The sequence below is a fragment of the Erinaceus europaeus genome, chromosome 2 (genome assembly GCF_950295315.1).
Source record: "Erinaceus europaeus chromosome 2, mEriEur2.1, whole genome shotgun sequence".
Lineage (NCBI taxonomy): Eukaryota > Metazoa > Chordata > Mammalia > Eulipotyphla > Erinaceidae > Erinaceus > Erinaceus europaeus.
The window spans coordinates 190,443,103-190,462,319 of record NC_080163.1 but is presented as its reverse complement, the minus strand read 5'-3'; the positions used below and the strand labels follow the sequence as shown (position 1 = coordinate 190,462,319).

The 19,217-nt window shown below is 50.1% G+C and overlaps 3 protein-coding genes across 12 annotated transcripts in view; 2 read left to right on the top strand and 1 right to left on the bottom strand.

The window, feature by feature from the left end:
- CIC (capicua transcriptional repressor) overlaps positions 1-1,340 on the top strand; it is a 31,239-nt gene extending 29,899 nt beyond the window's left edge. For all 7 annotated transcript variants that reach the window (XM_016192488.2, XM_016192486.2, XM_016192489.2 and 4 more), the window contains 2 exons: positions 120-251; positions 347-1,340. In XM_016192488.2, the coding sequence (XP_016047974.1) occupies positions 120-251; positions 347-714 (500 nt within the window). In that variant the 3' untranslated portion in view covers positions 715-1,340. The remainder of the gene's footprint in view (positions 1-119; positions 252-346) is intronic.
- Positions 1,341-4,054: 2,714 nt separating this feature from the next.
- PAFAH1B3 (platelet activating factor acetylhydrolase 1b catalytic subunit 3) lies at positions 4,055-7,138 on the bottom strand. The gene is made up of 6 exons (XM_007532934.3): positions 7,003-7,138; positions 6,634-6,726; positions 6,425-6,514; positions 5,654-5,770; positions 5,435-5,557; positions 4,055-4,375 (listed from the first exon to the last, which is right to left on the bottom strand). Exons 2-6 carry the CDS (start codon positions 6,706-6,708, stop codon positions 4,088-4,090), a joined length of 693 nt encoding a protein of 230 aa, XP_007532996.1. The 5' UTR covers positions 6,709-6,726; positions 7,003-7,138; the 3' UTR covers positions 4,055-4,087.
- Positions 7,139-12,814: 5,676 nt separating this feature from the next.
- On the top strand, positions 12,815-15,960 carry PRR19 (proline rich 19). 4 transcript variants are annotated; one of them, XM_060186040.1, is made up of 3 exons: positions 12,815-12,969; positions 14,412-15,039; positions 15,558-15,696. In XM_060186040.1, exons 2-3 carry the CDS (start codon positions 14,418-14,420, stop codon positions 15,593-15,595), a joined length of 660 nt encoding a protein of 219 aa, XP_060042023.1. In that variant the 5' UTR covers positions 12,815-12,969; positions 14,412-14,417; the 3' UTR covers positions 15,596-15,696. The 4 variants fall into 4 exon arrangements, with proteins under 4 accessions (XP_060042023.1, XP_060042022.1, XP_007532997.1 ...); XM_060186039.1 differs by having other exon boundaries at positions 12,816-12,952; positions 15,431-15,960; XM_007532935.2 differs by having other exon boundaries at positions 12,816-12,969; positions 15,431-15,960.
- The last annotated feature ends 3,257 nt before the right edge of the window (positions 15,961-19,217 follow it).

The window sequence follows — 19,217 nt, the reverse complement described above, 5'->3', positions numbered from 1 at the left end:
CTGTTTCTTTCTGATAATAAATAAGTAAATAACTCATGGAGGGCTCAGGTAGGTATCCACAGGGGCGGGGGGCCCAAGATGCTGCTGATGCCCTGACATGCTCCTGGCTCTGCTCACAGGTACTGAAGGCGAGGATGTGCTCGGGGAGCTGGAGTACGAGAAGGTGCCGTACTCATCACTGCGCCGTACCCTGGACCAGCGCCGGGCCCTGGTCATGCAGCTTTTTCAGGACCATGGCTTCTTCCCATCAGGTGAGCAGTCTTGGAATTGGGGGAGAGGGGCAGCACTTGGAAGGGAGCTGCCAGCTCACCTCACCCTGCTCTCCCCACTGCCCTTGTGTCTCCAGCCCAGGCCACGGCAGCCTTCCAGGCCCGCTACGCAGACATCTTCCCCTCCAAGGTTTGCTTGCAGTTGAAGATCCGTGAGGTCCGCCAGAAAATCATGCAGGCAGCCACTCCCACAGAGCAACCACCTGGAGCTGAGACCCCACTCCCTGGACCACCCCCCACTGGCACTGCTGCTGCCTCTGTGCCCACACCCAGCCCTGCAGGGGTCCCTGACCCCTCCTCACCTGGCTCGGACTCTGGCACAGCCCCAGCTGCCCCACCACTGCCTCCACCCCCAGAGCCAGGACCTGGGCAGCCTGGCTGGGAGGGCCCCCCCCAGCCTTCCCCCCCACCCCCTGGCCCTTCCACAGCTGCCACAGGCAGGTGAGGGGCCCCTAAAAGTTCCCAGGACCCATAGTGTCCCCCTCAGGACATGGACAGTATGGAAGTGGCAGGAATAGGGGGGGACTGGAAGGTTACCTTCTCCCCATGAAGCCATTTCGTCCTTTCCAGTTTGGGGCGGAATGTGGCCTGTTCCTCTTGTCCCGCCCCCCACCCCCAGCTCCCTCCCTGTGTTGGGGGGCAGCTGAGAGGCTGCAAGGGCACAGTCTCCCTCTACCGAGCCCCTGTACATAACCTGGAGTGTGTTACCTTCAGACCTTTTCACTTGTACTTTATGCAAAATGGCTCGTGTGAGGGCTGCAAGCTGGAGGGCAGTGTGGGCTGTGGGCCACAGGGAAGCCTGTGGAGTGAGGGGGAGTTTGTGCACCCCTTTTTTCCCCCAGAGGGGCTGGACTCAGGTTAGTTTGGGGGTGGGGGCTCCTGCACTTTGCCACAGGCATGGGGAGGGTTGTCTCCCCACCCCCTCTGCCCTCCCAACTTGGGTTGTACTTTCTAAGAAGGTGATTTCCCCCTTCCCTTGTCCCCATCCCAGAACAAAACATGTTGATCATGTGCAATATTTCTTACTGTGCCGAGAAGCCGCAATGACTGAGATTAAAGCTGTTTAACACACCTGTGTGGCTGCCCACTCGAGAGGGAGAAGGGATGCTGGCTGTGCAGTCCTGTCCCCAGACTGCTGGGAGTTGTACACTGCCCCCCCAACACATACACCAGGTCCACCTCCTCCCACCATCAGGGACTGCAAGTTGATTGAAGGGCTCAGACTGGACCAGGCAGCCCCTCTCCAGCCCTGGTGCTCTGGAGCTAAGATCCCTATCCTGCCCCTTGCTCTGCCACCCAGTATGCACCATGCTGCCAGGCTGCTCACCCTTTGCCCCGGCCAGCAGGGCGGTGAGCAGGGGCTAGGAACCCAATGAGACCTGAAATGATAGGGACAAGAGACGCGAAGAACGAGAGCAAGTCAAGTTTCTGATCAAGCTCTAAATTTTATTGAGAATACAGGCATTATAAGGCTTTGGGGAAGGAGAGGGAATGCTGGAGGAGGGGAAGGGGGAGCAAACTTCAAAGAGGAATGTTCCTTGCAACAAATGGCAGGAACCAAACTGTGTGTTGACTCACTTGATTACTGATAAATGGTTTACCTAAGGGGAAATGGCCTGCCCAGGGGGGAATTAACATTTGTCTTGAGGGGTTCCGTTGTCTCAAAGCTTATCATCTATAAAGCAGAGAAATGGCTCCTGGCAACCCTTGATATGCCAGGTGGATCTGAGACCTGAACCCAGAGGTGGCCCTAGGTGGAGAGGTCAGTCCAAAGTACTGGCCTCAGTGCAAATCCTGCTTGCCCCCATGTGGCCTGAGCCAGCACTGCAGCCAGGCCTGTGGGATCCTCTGCTCCAGGCCACAGCACCATCCAGTGGAAGGGTTTGTACAGACTGGATGGCAATTTCAGGTGAACTACTGTATTCTCAGTTTAATTTTTCTATATTCTTAGGTTTTTGGGGTTTTTTTGCCTCCAGGACTATTGCTAGGGCTCGGTGCCTACACCATGAATCCATTGCTCCTGGAGGCTTTTTTTTTTCTTCTGCCTTCTGTTACCCTTGTTTTATCGTTGTGGTTATTGTTATTGTTGTTGATGTCGTTGCTGGATAGTACAGAGAGAAATGGAGAGAGATGGGGAAGACAGGGAGAGTAATACACCTGCAGACCTGCTTCACCACCTGTGAAGTGACTCCCCTGCAGGTGGGGCAAAGAAAAGTTAATTTCAGGGTTGGAGGAAATAGAGGCTGCTGCCATGGGTTATCCAGGAGTTATGAGGGTGGAGGGGGAGGGAACCTGGGGGCTCGAACCAGGATCCTTACGCTGGTCCTTATGCTTTACGCCATGTGCACTTAACCCACTGCGCTACCGCTTGACTTCCAGGTTTGTTTGTTTTTTCAGCCTGTTTGTCATTCCACCACTGGAACTCCCCCCCCCCCCCTTTTTAATACCAAGAGCAGAGTGAAGAGACCAAAACAGCACCTGCAAAGCATTCTGATATGGTGATAACGACTAAAACTTGGAACTTGGGTCCTCAGACACAATAGTGTGCTCTACCAAGTGAGCTGTCTCCTGAATCCAGTCATTCCCCTCCCCCAAGATTTACTGAGGTTGGATAGTGGTACACCCGGTCACCATGAGTATACACATCACTGTGTACAAGAACCCAGGACCAAGCCTCCAGTCCCCACAAGAGGAGAATCAGCTCCTCAAGTGTCTCTGTACCTCTCCCCTGCACTTTCTTTGTCCTAAAGAGAAAAAGTTGGTAGGAGTGGTGGATTCATCATGCAGGCACCAAGTCCCATTGATCATCTTGATGGCAACTAGAACTCATTTGGTACATTCAATGCTGACTGGACTTGGAACATCTTGCTTAATCTTAATGCTTTATCTACTGTGCCACCTCCTGGGTTGCTCTTTGTTTTGACCAGAGCACTGCTCAGTTCTGCCTTATGGTGGTTGGGGGTTGAACCTGGGACTTTGGAGCGTCAGGCTTGAAAGTCTGTTTGCATAACCATTATGCTATTTACCCCTGCGCCCAGAAATATTTTTCTATGGTGATGGGAAGTGAACCAAAGTCTTTGTGCAGGGGTCGGGCAGTCGCACAGCAGGTTAAATGCAGGTGGCGCAAAGTGCAAAGACAGGCGTGAGGATCCCAGTTTGAGCACCTGGCTCCCCACCTGCAGGGGAGTCGCTTCACAAGCAGTGAAGCAGGTGTCTTATCTTTCTCTCCCCCTCTGTCCTCCCCTCCTCTCTTGATTTCTCTCTGTTCTATCCAACAATGAACAACATCAACAACAATAATGACCACAAGGGCAACAAAAGGGGGGAAAAATGGCCTCCAGGAGCAGTGGGTTCATGGTGCAGGCACTGAGTCCCAGCAATAACCCTGGAGGCAAAAAAAGAAAAAAGTCCTTGTGCATATGTGATAACCAAGCAACCGAAGAGCAGTTTTTCCCCCATATAATGAGATACTGAAACACCACATCACCATTCATGCAGTTATCTTGGTGCTATCCATGGTGCTCCCAAGTGGTGCTAAGGATTGAAGCCAGGCCTCACACACAGGTGTACTTTACCTGCTGAGCCACCTCCTGGCACTGGTGTGTTAAAAGACAGGTAGTGCCTGCTTGGTACTATTATGATAGAAACCCCTCTGACTCCACAAGAACCAGAACATTTGACAGGTCACTGGAGACACCTGCCCTTGGCAGAAACAATACTACATAGAGACCAGGGTTGAGCCTGAGGTACCCAGAGGGAGTATGGCAATTAAACAGGAAGCAGGAGACTGAAGGAAGAATTTAATGTTGCAGAGATACTTAGGGTACGGGCTCAGGTGGGGGGCCGCCCTGGCCCTGGTCCTGGGCCAGCAGACGGAGGAGTAGGGAGTGTAGTGCCCGGCAGACAGGTGTGTAGCCCAGGCGGGTCAGATGCAGGTAGTCATACATGTCATGGTGGCTTATGGTGCCGTCGGAGTGCACAAAACCAGGATCGGCATCTAGGAAATGGGCTCGTGGGTGGCCAGCCAGTGCTGCCCGAACTAGTTCATTCACACGCTGGTTCTTCTCACGAAGTGGGTTGGGGTGCTGGCCCCTTGGAAGCAGGCCCTGAGGAGGTGGAGGAGCATCAAGAGTTGTGAGATACCCTTCCAGTATCTGGGTGTTCTGTTCTCTGTTCTCTCTACCACCCCCAGCCTGCACCAAGTTCCCAGCTATGGGATAAAATAGGGGTGAAAAAAATTTGGGACTCCATGTGGGAGGAGTCTGGGTACCAGCCTCTTTCTGAGTTTCACTTATAAAAAAAGTTGAAATTGTGGTCCGGGAGGTGGTGCAGTGGATAAAGCACTGGACTTTCAAGCGTGAGGTCCTTCTCATTAATTTTTTTTAAAAAGAAAACCTTTTGAAGTTAACTTTGTCCTTTTTTAAGAATATTTTTATTTATTAATCAGAAAGATAGGAGAGACAGAAAGAACCAGACATCACTCTGGTATATGAGCTACTGGGGACCGAACTTTGGGACCTCATGCTTGAGAAATCAGTGTCTTTCCACCGCACCATCTCCCGGACCACAATAAATAAAATCTTTAAAAAAAATTAAAGGATGGCATAAGGACCCCGGTTCAAGCCCCCGACTCGCCACCTGCAGGGAGTCTCTTCACAAGTGGTGAAGCAGGTCTGCAAGTGTCTTATCTCTCCTCTCTGCTTTCCCCTCCTCCCTCCATTTCTCTCTGTCCTACCTAACAACGACATCAGTAACAACAAGAACAATAACTACAACAACAATATAAAACAAGGGCAACAAAAGGGAAAATAAATATAAAAAAAGAAAAAGAAAGTTGAAATCTTGGCAGGAGTATCAAACTCTTTTAGTAGGAAATGTCCTGGTAAAAAGTGATGGAACCTAGATCCACTCTGGGAATGCTTGACAACTTTTGATTATGTTATGAACTGTCCAGCACCTCAGATCACCAGCCCCTTGGGCAAAAAGGGCTAATTATTGACCTCTGAAGACAGCCTTAACCACTGCTGCTCGGATGGGTATGGCAAGCTTCAGTGTTAGAATCTACTTGAAAGTCACTACTTCTGTTCCAAGCTGCTCAGCTATGGGCTACACCTGAGGGAGCATGGGGGGCCAGACCACTGCCATTTCTCCTTTCATCCTCTTACCAGCACAACGACCCGGGCCTGTGGCTGCCGCTGATTCACCAACTGCACAATAGCCTCAATGCCAGCGGCCACCTGCTCAGCTATGTGCCCATGGTTGTTGGTGCCCACCCAGACCACCACAATCTGTGGGAAAGAGACAAACAGCATGGTTGGGGTTGTGGGTGATGAGGAGGCAGGCTAAGAAGAATGCCTCAGCGCCCACCCCCAAGCCCTGCTCACCTTGGGCCGGATGTGTTCCAGCTCCCCGTTCTCCAGCCGCCACAGTACATGCTGTGTGCTGTCCCCTCCAATGCCAAAGTTAAGTGCATGAAGAGGAGAAAAGAGCTCCCTCCAGATCTGTGGACAAGAAGTGGTGTGGGCTCCCCGAGGGCACTATCAGCACAGGTCACCCCCAAAACGTTCTGAAAGAGTTACTTTATGGAAGCAGTTCAGTAAAATCTCACCTTGAAAACTTCCATAGGAGCCAGCGTCACGTTTCTGCAAACCCATTATAGTCTCGCTTTCAGAAAGCCCCACAGAAGCAATACTCACTTTATGGGAACCCATTCTGCTTGGCTCTTGCATTCAACTAATAACATTGCAGTAAAAAAACTCATTCTGAGGAAGGCCATTACCGTTACAGTTTAACCTCCCTTAGTGGAAAGACAATATAATTGAGCACCCTTGGTAGCAAGCTATTACAGTTAACCTTCACTTACTGAAAACGACTATAGCTTGGTAGGAACCATTAGGACTGTGCATTATTTTAAAGCAAACAAAGTGTCCCACCTTAGGTAATCTCTCTCTTCTTGCAGGAAAGCCTCATTTTAAACCTCAGTAGACACAAACTCAATCTGAGCAAATCAGGGTGCACATTTCCTTCCACGTAGAATGTTGCCACTTCCTCAAGAGTCTCTCAACCCGGAGTGACCTCAAGTTACTTGGGATACCCGGTAGCCCTGGCGGGGGGCGCAGGCATGAGTGGGGCCAGAGGGGCGGGTTGGCTCTCACCTCGCACTGGTGCATTAGCTGGACCAAGGAGTCGCCAATGAACACGACTTCGGGCTCCTTGTCTTTGCTATCGGCCACGAACCTGTGGTGCTTCAGGGACGTGGAGAAAGGGGAGTCAGCGGCTCGGCAAGCACCCGCCACCCCCTCACAGCCCTCGGTCTCACCATCAGCGAGCGCGCGCTCCCCGGCCGCCCCGGAAGCTCGCTCACCAGGGACATCCAGCGCCCGTCGCCCTGCACGTCCTGCACCGGCGTGGGCCTGCTGGCCGGGTTCTCCGCGCTCATCTCGGCGGCGCTGCAGCTCTTGCGGGAGGAGCTGGGAGGTCAGCCCGGCCGCCCCGCCACGCCCACCCCCGAGCGCCGGCAACAATGGTCGCTCTCTTCCTCCCGGGGGGCCGCGGCTCCCTCCCCAACCCCGGCGGCTGCGCCGTGGGATCGTCTGACAACTCCCGGCCCCGTCACTCACTCCCGGGAAGGCGGCAAGCGGGCCCGGGCACAGGGGGCGAGGCCACCCGGCACTCCGGGGTGGGGGTGCAGGAAGGGGCCACCCCCCGGGCGCCCCGGGGAGGGGCGAGCTACCTGGAAGGCCGACGGTGGGCGGGGAGGCTCGGGCGCTGGCCCTCCGGGAAGAGACCATTCGCCGCAGGGCAGCCGGGCGCGGAAGGGACCACTCGGCGTGGGCGGAGACAGCGGAGGGAGTGGACGAGTCCATTGCGGGATCCCGGGGGGTGTGTGTGGCCGGTACACACCTGGCAGCAAGGGGACGCTTCCATTTCCTCCCGCGTAAGGGAGGGGAGAGGGAGGTGGCACAAAGTGAGCCTTAGAGGCGCTGCTGTAAGGAGACCACTGCAGGACTTGAGTGAACCTGTGTGCTCCAGGGTTCCTCTTGCTAAAACAATAAACAAAATCACTGGCTTGAATGACAATCTACAGAACACAGCTCTACATCACGAACATCGCCGGCCCTGCTTAGGAGGATAGAAGGTGCGGTGCGGAGAAAGAAAGGAAATAAGAGACGCTGCCAGGCCCCCATCCAGCCTGGCGCCCCTCCCAGGGAGCTCATCTTGCAGATCTGTGGCCTCTCTTCCCCTCCCTAAACCGCCAGCGACGGTGACCAACTCGGGTTGGGTGTGCCTGGGCTCTGAAACTCATATCCACAGTCAAGGCCACCTAAGGTCGACTTTCCTCTACCCCCATCTCGCCCCCGATTAATCTTAGACCTCAAGTCGTCCCAGATCTCCCACTTCTAGGGGACCAGACAGGGTTGCCCTGCCCCATACCCCCCACCCCCACCCCAGTCCAAGGTCTGATAGCTTCACTCCCAGAAGGGGCCTTCCTAGTTATTCATTCCTTCTAGGCAGGTTGATAACCAAGATAATGGTATCTCCCGCATCTCAAAAGTTTGGGTTACACCACTTCACTTTTACGAAAGACCAACATCAGCGACTTTTTTTTTCTTTTTCTCTAACCCAAAGAAGTACAAGGGGGGGGGGGGACAAAAATAGCATTCTGCATTTGTTCTGCGAGGAGCCTTTATAGAGGCAGCTTGCATCTCGAGCAGCAAGTGCGGCACCGCCAGGGAGCTACTTTATATAGACTGTGTACTTATCACAGCATTCCTACTTCCACTATACGTTAGGGTTATTTTAGAGTTTACGTATTACTGGTATGACTTGATGAGTTATTTGGGGGATATGGAAATATTCAAGAATTTTTCCATATAAGTTAATGATAATTGCTTTTTTAAAAAAACTATTAGGGGGTCGGGTTAAGCACACGTGGCGCAAAGTGCAAGGACCCGGTTCCAGCCCCCTGGCTCCCCACCTGCAGAGGGGGGGGGGGGGTCACTTCACAGTCTTTCTCTCCTCTTCTCTATCTCCCCTCCTCTCTCAATTTCTCTCTGTCCTATCCAACAACATCAATGGCAACAATAGCAATAACAACAGCAAAGGCAACAAAATGGGAAAAAATGGCCTCCAGGAGCAGGGGAGTTGGAGTGCAGGTACTGAGGCCCAGCGATAACCCTGGAGGCAAAATAGATAAATAATAAAAAACAAACAAACAAAAAGAAAGTCTTTAAAAAAATCTATTGGGAGTCGGGCGGTAGCGCAGCGGGTTAAGCGCAGGTGGCGAAAAGCACAAGGACCGGCATAAGGATCCCGGTTCGAACCCCGGCTCCCCACCTGCAGGGGAGTCACTTCACAAGCGGTGAAGCAGGTCTGCAGGTGTCTTATCTTTCTTTCCCCCCCTCTATCTTTCCCCTCCTCTCTCCATTTTTCTCTGTCCTATCCAACAACGATGACATCAGTAACAACAACAATAATAACTACAACAACAATAAAAAAGGGCAGCAAAAGGGAAGAAGTAAAAAACAAAAATACCAGGGCTCAAAAACAAAACAAAACAAACAAACAAACAAAAAATCTATTAGGGCCAGTGAGATAGCTCACTTGGTAGTGAGCTTTTTTGCCCAGCTTCCAGTCTAGTCCCAACTATATTGAAGGAAGCTTTTGTCTGTTGTGATTTTTTTCATTTTCTGTCTCTGCTTCTCTGTCTCTACCTAAAGAAAAAAAATCCATTAACACGAGAGAGAGAAAAACAGAAGAGAGAACCAGAGCATCACTTTAGTACATTCAATTCCAGGCATGAAATAGAACATGTGACCTCATACTCCAGGCATTATGCCACCTCCCAGGCCACTTTCTTATTTTATTAAACCAAAATACTGCTTAGTTCTGTTTTACGGTTTTGTGTGGAATTGTAGGAACTGAACCTATGGTCTTGAAGTCTCAGGCATAAAAGTCACTTTGTATAACCACTATGCTATCTCTCCAGCCTGTTCCCCCCAACGACAACCCCCATCCCCACCTCCACCTCCCCCCCCCCCCGACTTTTTAATTTTTTTTTTCCATTTCACTGCTCAGCTCTGGCTTATGGTGGTGTGGGGGATTTGAAGCTTATGGAAGTTTTCACCAGAACATTCTACTTTCAGATAGTGGGGAAAACCCATATAGAGGTGAGTCTTATTTACTGTGTGTAAGTTCTGCCTCAGCCCACTTGTCTGGCACAGGGCCTGGCTCATAGTAACAAGTACTATGGCAGCTTTAAAGTACTTGCTGAATGAATATTAAATGAGGATATCAGATATTTAATATCTGGTAAATCAGATTCTGGCCTTATCCCAGTATGCTGAGGGAGTCAGATGCACAGAGCCAAGGAAAAGATCCAGGCTATGATTAAGGGATATACAAAGGCCCTCTGAGGGAGGGGAGAGGAAGAGGTCACTTAGGGTGATTTCCTAGCAGGAGTATCTGGCTTGGAAGATTATGAAGACCAAGCAATTACTATTACACAAGTAATACAGTTTATTAGGGCACAGAGAATCATCTGACATAATTTGATTATAAAGTCTGAGGTGAGAGGCTATAGAAGTGAGTCTGCACCAGAATTCATGCTTTACATATGTGAAGCTCTTGTTTAGTCTCCAGCACTGGATATGATAGTGAAGTGCTCTGATCGCTGTCTCATTTAAAAAAAAAAAAAAAAAAAAAAGGATTAGCTTAAACCATGTTCTCTGCACTTTTTTAAAAATTTTATTTATTTATTTATAAAATGGAAACACTGACCATAGGAGAAGAGGGGTACAGTTCCCACCACCAGAACTCCGTATCCCATCCCCCCTTCTGATAGCTTTCCTATTCTTTAAACCTATGGGAGTTTGGACCCAGGGTCATTATGGGGTGAGAAGGTGGAAGGTCTGGCTTCTGTAATTGCTTCCCTGCTGAACATGAGCATTGGCAGGTCGATCCATACTCCCAGCCTGTCTCTTTCCCTGGTGGGGCAGGGCTCTGGGGAAGTGGAGCTCTAGGACATATTGGTGGGGTCGTCTGCCCAGAGAAGTCCAGTTGGCATCATGGTAGCATCTGGAACCTGGTGGTTGAAAAAGAGTTAACATATAAAGCCATATAAATTGTTGACTAATCTCTGCACCTTTCTATCCCACATTTTCTCACTATAATTGTCTCCACCATTTAAAAACTTTTCTGTGGGGGTCGGGCTGTAGAGCAAAACGCAAGGACCTGAGTAAGGATCCCAGTTGGAGCCCCCGGCTCCCCACCTGCGGGGGAGTAGCTTCACAGAAGGTGAAGCAAGTCTGCAAGTGTCTATCTTTCTCTCCCCCTCTGTCTTCCCCTCCTCTCTCGATTTCTTTCTGTCCTATCCAACAACGAACAACATCATCAACAACAATAATAACCACAACAGGCTATAGCAACAAGGGCAACAAAAGGGGGAAAAGAAAAACCTTTACTGTAAGGTCATCTTAAAATCCAATTATCAAATTAATAAAGACGTTTCTCACAAAAATAAATAAAAATTCCATATTCCAGGAGGTGGCGCAGTGCATAAAACATTGGACTCTAAGAGGTCCCAAGTTCAATCCCTGGCAGCACTTGTGCCACAGTGATGTCTGATTCTTTCTCTCCACCTATCGTCTTCATTAGTAAATAAATAAAATACTATTAAGGGAGCTGGGCGGTAGCGCAGCAGGTTAAGCGCACATGGAATAAAGCGCAAGGACTGGTGTAGGAATCGCGGTTCGAGCCCCTGGCTCCCGGCTCTCCACCTGCAGGGGAGTTGCCTCACAAGCGGTGAAGCAGGTCTGCAGGTGTTTATGGAAGTTAATCTTTCTCTCCCCCCCCCCCCCCCGTCTTCCCATCCTCTCTCTCGATTTCTCTCTGTCCTATCCAACAACAGTGACAGCAATAATAATAACAAGGGCAACAAAAGGGAAAAAATAGCCTCCAGGAGCAGAGGATTCATAGTACAGGCACTGAGGCCCAGCAATAAGCCCAGAGGCAAAAAATAAAATAAAATAAAGTCATTTTAAAAATTGTCTAGTGGACACATACACGTTGGAGAATTAAAGAAGCAGTTTCTGAAATAATTCTTACTGAGAAACACAACTTGAAGGGATTCACTGAAACGCTGTTTCTTTTTCTTTTAGTTAGAAATAGACATACACGGGAATCAGGCGGTAGCGCAGCGGGTTAAGCGCATGTGGCTCAAAGCGCAAGGACCGGCTGAAGGATCCCGGTTTGAGCCCCCTACTCCCCACCTGCAGGGGAGTCGCTTCACTGGCGGTGAAGCAGGTCTGCAGGTGTCTATCTTTCTCTCCCCCTCTCTGCCTTCCCCTCCTCTCTCCATTTCTCTCTGTCCTATCCAACAACGACGACATCATAACAACAATAACTACAACAACAATGAAAAACAAGGGCAACAAAAGGGAAAATAAGTTAATTAATTAATTTTAAAAAAATTAAAAAAAAGAAATACACATACAGAGAGAGAGAGAGAGAGGTAGAGAGATACCACAACGATAAAACATCCTTCAATGTAGTGGGGACCAGACTTGAATATAGATCAGGCACATAGCAAAGCAGTGCATTATCCAAGCGAGCCATTTCAACAGCTCCGAGCTCTGTCAGGGGCTGGGTGGTGGGGCCTCCACTTTAATGCTCACATTATCATGCTCAATTTCTCTGTCTCTAGCCAATAAATTATTCAATAAAAATGTTTAACAAATTAAGTAGCTCTATGGGCTCATTCAGCAACTTGTCAGCATTTAATTTTTTGGGCATTCATTTTTTTAATTGTTTATTTATTTATTTATTTTACCAGAGCACTGTTCAGCTCTGGCTTATGGTGTTGTGGGGGCTTGAACCTGGGACTTTGGAGCCTCAGGCATGATAGGCTATTTGCATAACCATTATGCTATCTACTCTCCACCCTAAATTTATTTTGTATAGAGACAGAAATTGACAGGGAGAGGGGAAGAAAGAGCGAGAGAAACAGAAACACAGCTAAAGTATTGCTTCACTTGAAGCTTTCCCCCTTGTAGGTGGAGACTGGGGGCTTGAACCCACGCCCATGCGTAGTACCTCATTTTGCAACCTATATGAAAACACTGAGGCTCTAAGCAATTAACATTTTACAATGTCACACAACTCAGACGTGTCATTTGGGGACTTTGAATCTAGGTAGTCTAGCTTCAAAGTTCCGTTTTGAATGAAACCCCTACACGGATTTCCTCAGGAATAGAATCTGTCTGGGAACTTGCTGCATACTCAGAGCCCTTCATTCTCCAGGGCCTCGTTCAATCCCTCCACCAGACCGAAGAAAATCTGCCAAAAGATGTCTAAACCAATCAGCATCCTTGAAGAAGCAGGCCTAGTGGACCACACAGCCCATTGGTGGATGAGAGGGGCGTATGGACCAATGGGAGAGGTGTCTGAAAGCGAGGCCAGGAGTGGGCGGGGCCGTAACCGGCACTCTGTGTCCGTATCTCGCCCTACGTGTCTCGTGCTGCTCTGAGTCCCGAGGCCAAAGGGCACAAAAGGGGCACGCGCATGCGCACGAGATGCGCCGGACCCCATGTAAGGCCCAGAAGAGCATTTGGCGTCGGGAACTGAGGTTACAACAGAGAAGAAGCCATTGAATCCCAGAGACACGTGTGTGTGGGGACCGCGGGGTTCGTTGGGGTAGGAGGTGAGGTGCCCCAACCCGCCCTCCCCCACCAACCGTAGGGCTTTTCTTGCCTCAACTGTCCCCACTTCTGCTCCCCCCCCCCGGCCCACCCCCAGATGGCGCCTCTGCCCTCCTCCTGCTTCCCTTCATCCTTCATGCCATCTCTCTCCACTCTGTACATGCTCCCGTTGCTCCTCCTCAACTTTTCGATTTCTTTCTTCCTTTTTATTTTTTTTTCCCCTCCAGATTATTTGCTGGGACTCGTTCCTGCACTACAAATCCACCGCTCCTGGTGGCTTTATTTTTATTTATTTTTTTATTGGATAGGACAGGGAGAAATGGAGAGAGGAGGGGGAAGACAAAGAGAGGGAGAGAAAGACAGACACCTGCAGACCTGCCTGTGAAGCGACTGTGAAGCGACTCCCCAGCAGGTGGGGATGGGGGGGGGGGGCTCGAACTGGGATCCTTACGCTGGTCCTTGCGCTTTGCACCGTGTGTGCATAACCCGCTGCGCTACCGCCCGACTCCCTTTTAGATTTCTCTCTTTATTTATTTACTGGATAGACACTGCCAGAAATTGAGAGGGACGGGGGTGATAGAGAGGGAGGGAGACAGAGAGACACCTGCAGCCATGCTTCACCACTTGTGAAGCTTTACCCCTGCAGGTTGGAACCAGGGGCTCTCGAACCTGGATCCTTGCGCACTGTACCTGGATCCTTGCTCACTGTAACAGATTTCTCTTCTGTCCAAAATCCCATTCTGCTTCTCCCGATTCCTCCGGTCTCGTGACCCCATCCTTGTCTCCCATCTTCCAGATGCTTTCCTCACGCCCCTGTTTCCTGTAACAGATTTTTCCATTCATCATGATTCCTTTGACCCCACCCCACCGCGGTGAGCTCTTCTCTGACCAGGCCTGTCCTGGTCTCTCTCTGTCTACTCTCTTCCACCCAGCTTGCCTTTAATAGTACCCTCACCTTGCCACATACCATTTCTTCTTCTCTCTATATTTAAGGTTTCATTTAGTGATTAATGAGAGGCATAAGAGGTAAGAAAGAACCAGACATCACTCTGGTACATGTGCTGCCAGGAACTGAACTCAGGACCTCATGCTTGAGAATGCCCTATCCACTATGCCACCTCCTGGACCACGCATTTCTTTTTCTCACCACTGTCTTTTAGATATCTAATTTATCTTTTTTTAAAATTCTTTTTTTTAATTATCTTTATTTATTTGTTGAATAGAAACAGTCAGAAATCGAGAGGGGAGGGGGAGATCGGGTGAGAGAGACGCCTGCAGCCCTGATTCACCATTTGCAAAGCTTTCCCCCTGCAGGTGGGGACCGGGAGCTTGAACCTGGGTCCTTGTGCATTGTAACATGTGCACTCAACCAGGTGCGCTACCACCCGGCCCCCGATATCTGATTTATCTAAATGCTGATGATCACCCTGTGTTTATCTTCTAGGACACCATGGACCCCCGGGGGCCAGCCCCCAAGCCTTTCCAGAGGCCTGAGAAACCTGGCCGTGTCCGCCGACGGAAGACCAGGCGGGAGCGTAATGAGGCTCTGGTCTGCAGCCGCCGTCGGTTGCTGGCCAGTCAGGATCCCCCCAAGTCCAGTCAGGATCCACCAGTGGCCCTTCAGGATCCTGTGGCCCCTGTTGCTTCCAAGTTTGTGGCCATAACCCAGGGTCGGCTGAGCCGCGAGCACCGGGGTCTCTTCAATCATGAGGTGAAATCCCTGGATGTGGCACGGTTGTTTGGCAGTGAGTCCCTGAACCCAGGCACCCTCACACTCTTGACCAAGGCCTCCCCAAGCCCAGGCAGGGCCCACGAACCAACTCCACAGTCAAGGGACAAGGAGAACCAGATACCTGGGGGCTCAGGCCCAGGCCCACCTAGTTCCCCAAAGCTCCCTGACTTAGGACAGCTGCTGGGAGAACTACGGCACCAACTGATTCTGCCACAAGCCTTCCCCAGGAGAAGCCTTGTGCAAGAGGCCAGGGATGCTATTGTGGGCTCCTTACAGGCCTGCCATGGCCATGTGCCTGACCTTACCCTGGTGCTCTGGAGCTGCCAGCCACCTTTGCCAGGTGAGCCAACCTTTATTTATTGTTACTGTTGTTGCTATTTACTGCCACCAGGGTTATTGCTGGGGATTGGCATTGGCAATATGAATGCACTGTTCCCAGTGGCCATTTTTTCCCTTTTCCTTTTATTCTTTCTATTACACTTAATAGGACAGAAAAAAAACTGAGAGGGGGAGGGAGAGAGGAAGATAGACTATTACAGACCTGTTTCACTACTCAGGAAGCTTCCCACTGCAGGTGGGGCTTGAACCTGGGTCCTTGCACATGGTAATATGTGTACTTAACTGGGTGTGCCACTACCTGGCCCCCGTGATCCAACCTTCTGCCTCTTGTGCTTCCCTTCTCTTTGTCTGCTCTGGCTCACTTGTCCCCATGCTTCTTTCCTCTGTGCCAGGGGCCAGTCCTGGGGGTTGTGAGAGACGAAGAAGGACACCCTCCTGGATCAACAGCACTGAGCAGTCCCCAGGGGAGGGAAGGCAGCGGAGGCAACAGGGGCCAAAGGAACCTTCCTCCTTTTCCAGGCTGCACACCTCCAGCATTCCTGTCGCACACAGAGTGAACCTGGCTCAGCCGAAAGGTCCCTGGCCACCTCCCTTAACCTCATTGCCATCACCATCTGGGACAGCCTGGGGCCCCCCAACAGCCTTTGACCTACTGAAAAGCATCTGGTTGGTAGCTACACCGCCCCCTCCCCGGCCCTGGGGAGTTGGCCCATCCCAGCCCCTGCCTCAGCCACCGTCACCCTTGTTGCCCCAGACCTCTGCTCTGGACTGGAGCCCCAGTCCCCCTGCCCCACTGCCCAGCCTTTCCTGGGTGGTGGCCCAGAGCAGCCCAGAAGCATGGTCTTTTCCACCCATGAGACTGTACTGAGAGACTGAGACTAGGCTGGGGGGGGAATCTCAATAAACTATCTTTTACATGGTTCTTTTGATTTTCAGTGAATTGCTGGCTTAGGAGAGCCACTTTTTCTGGGTCCAAGATGGAGGGGAAGATGGTCCAATATGGGGCTAGTAGGCTGGGGAAAATCTGGGGCTTCAATCAGTCTAACAAGTTAACAAGTTGAAGCTCGACTCTCTGTGCCGGATTCATACTCTGAGCACTGGTGATGCCGGGGCCCCGCAGTAAGTGAGAATGAGTCTGTGTCCCCAAGAGACTCCTAGTCGGGAGTGGGGTGGGTTGGGGGAATGAGGGTGGGGGAGTGAGGTACAAACAGTCCCAGTCTCTGGTCGAATCTAGAAGAGAGTGCGGGTGCCAAAAGAGACTGAGGAGGAACTGACGGCTTTACTCTTCACCAAGGAGCTGACACAGACATTTAGCTGCTTAAAATGGTAGAAACTTGCTAGGAGAGGAAAAGAACACTTCAAGCAATGCTGGAAAGGCTGTTGTGTGGATCAGCAAGCGTGATACTTGGAAGAGGGCAAGTAGAGAATGTGGGCTATCAGTGCTGGGATTTGAACTCATATCCCTAGGCTTTGCTGGGACCCGAGAAACCTGGTAGAGTCTGCTGTCAGAACATCAGGCTGGGATATAATGAGGCCAGCCAGGCTTCACCCTGTGACTTTTCATGACATTTCTGAGCCTGTGACCTCAGTGAGTCATATTTGGCTCAGGTCTTGAGGGTTTCCTGGAACAGCCTTTGCTCAGGAGCAAGGCAGGGATGTCAGGTGAGGCCTGAACTTGGCACATAGTCTTTTTTCTTTGGCCCACAATACATTTTAAATGTTTAAGTCAATTGCCTACTGTTAAAAATCAGTTTGCTGGGAGTTGGGCGGTAGCACAGAGGGTTAAGTGCACGTGGTATGAAGCGCAAGGACCGGCGTAAGGAACCTGGTTCGAGCCCCCGGCTCCCCACCTGCAGAGGAGTCACTTCACAAGCGGTGAAGCAGGTCTGCAGGTGTCTGTCTTTCTCTCCCCCCCTCTGTCTTCCCCTCCTCTCTCCATTTCTCTCTGTCCTATCCAACAACGATGACATCAGTAACAACAACAATAATAACTACAACAACAACAACAACAAAGGGCAGCAAAAGGGAAGAAGTAAAAAACAAAAATACCAGGGCTCAAAAACAAAACAAAACAAACAAACAAACAAAAAATCTATTAGGGCCAGTGAGATAGCTCACTTGGTAGTGAGCTTTTTTGCCAAGTGTGTCACCCAGCTTCTAGTCTAGCCCCTACTATATTGAAGGAAGCTTTTGTCTGTTGTGATTTTTTTCATTTTCTGTCTCTGCTTCTCTGTCTCTACCTAAAGAAAAAAGAATCCATTAACATGAGAGGGAGAAAGACAATGACAACATTAATAACAACAACAATGATAACAACAACAATAAAAAACAACAAGGGCAACAAAAGGGAAAATAAATACAAAAAAAAAATTTTTTTTAAATCATTTTGCCATGAGAGACAGGGAGAGGGAGAAAGAGTAGGAGAAGGAGGAGAGGGAGAGGGAGTGCACGCCACATTTCTGGCTTCTCAAAAAGAGAAGAGAGACGGATCTGGCAGCAGACCTACTATCCCTCTTGGCAACAAGCTGCACAAGCCAAGCAGCAGCCCCCTGTGCCTGGGTCTGTCATGGAAGCATTTCAACCACTTGTGTTGCCTGCTTGGTCCCTTGGCTTAAAAAGCTTTTTGAAAATGGTATTTTAGGGCTGGCAGAATAGCTTACTTGGATAGTGCACCGCCTTGCCATGTGCACGACCCAGGTTTGAGCCAGGCCTCCACCATACTGAGGAAGCTGCAATGCTGTGGTTTCTTTCCCTCTCTACCTCTGTCTCTAAAAATATGATATTTGGAGGACGAGAAGATAGCTCATGAAATATAAACCATGCACCTCACCAAGCACAAGGGCCTTGGCTTTGAATCATGGCAATGTGAGTGGTAGAGCAGTACTGCGGTGTCTCTCCTCTTTCTAAAATAAAGATTGGAAAAAAAAATACAGCTGACCCCGGGAGGCTGCTCAGCAGTGGTATCATGCAGATGCAAGGCCCTGGCTCCATCCCTATCCCTAGGAGCTGCATTACATTGTTGTCTTTGGGGAGCAGGAAGTTCTTTGTCATGGAGGGAAGAGAACTAGAAATGTTTATCAAAGGGGCTGGGTGCTGGACCTCCCTGATGAGGTACATGCTACCATGCTTGAGGACCTGAGTTCAAGTCCCTCATCTTCACCTGCAGGGGAAGAGCTTCATAGTGTTGTAGGTATCTCTCTTCCTCTCCCCCTTTATTTACTTCTGTCTTTATAAGGAAACAAAAGAATTAAAAAATGTTTATTGGAGGGCCAGGAGGTGGGGCACCTGCTTGAGCGCACATGTTGCAATGCTTAAGGACCCAGGTGGCACAGTGGCTAAGGAACTGGACTCTCGAGCATGAGGTCCTGAATTCAGTCCCCAGCGGCACATGTACCAGAGCGATGTCTGGCTCTTTCTCCTCGAATCTTTGTCATTAATAAAATAAATAAACTCTTAAAAAAAAAAAAAAAGGACCCAGGTTCTATCCCCTGGCCCCCACCTGCAGGGGAAAATCTTCACAAGCAATGTAGCAGTGCTGGAGGTGTCTCTCTCTCTCCCCATCCTTCTCGATGAACTCTTGTCTCCACCCAATAAATAAATAGGTATATTTTAAAAAGTAGATGTTTGTTGAAATCTAATCAGAAAAAGCTGAGGGGCTTGAACTCTACTATGTAAAGCTTTTCTGAGGGGTTCTTCAAAGCCCAAATGGGAAACCACGACGTGGGTACTACTGAGGCAGCATTAGACTGGAGATCATGACAATGTGACTTGACTGAGCTCTTATGTGGAGCAAGTACCAATGCCGGGATTTGAATCATGGCTACTTACTTCATTCAATCTGCTTGTGGGCTTCTCAGCTCTTGTTCTCATGGCAACCCTGTAGCACATCCCGGTAAGCAGTGACAAGACTGGGTCGGGCAGTGGGTGTCGTGGTTGTCACTTCTGCATTATCTGTGTTGTGTGACCCAGAGTTTGCCCTCTTCTGTGTACTACCTCATTGTCTGTGGGTACACCTCAGAGTGCTGGAAACTGGGGTGGGCACCGTTGGGTTGGAATAAGCAATCACAGCAGTTTGGGGGGCTGATCTTTCTCTCTTTCTTTCTTTCTTTCTTTCTTTCTTTCTTTCTTTCTTTTTGCTTCCAGGGTTATTGCTGGGGCTCAGTGCCTGCACTACGAATC

What these genes read in the sequence shown, in the direction of transcription:
- PAFAH1B3 (XM_007532934.3), bottom strand. Translation starts at nt 6,708, where the DNA reads ATGAGCGCGGAGAACCCGGCCAGCAGGCCCACGCCGGTGCAGGACGTG. An exon ending in TGGAACACATCCGGCCCAAG is followed by an intron (nt 5,558 to 5,653) that starts GTGAGCAGGGCT and finishes TCTTTCCCACAG; the next exon opens with ATTGTGGTGGTCTGGGTGGG. An exon ending in AGGCCCGGGTCGTTGTGCTG is followed by an intron (nt 4,376 to 5,434) that starts GTAAGAGGATGA and finishes CCACCTCCTCAG; the next exon opens with GGCCTGCTTCCAAGGGGCCA.
- PRR19 (XM_060186039.1), top strand. Translation starts at nt 14,418, where the DNA reads ATGGACCCCCGGGGGCCAGCCCCCAAGCCTTTCCAGAGGCCTGAGAAA. An exon ending in CTGCCAGCCACCTTTGCCAG is followed by an intron (nt 15,040 to 15,430) that starts GTGAGCCAACCT and finishes CCTCTGTGCCAG; the next exon opens with GGGCCAGTCCTGGGGGTTGT.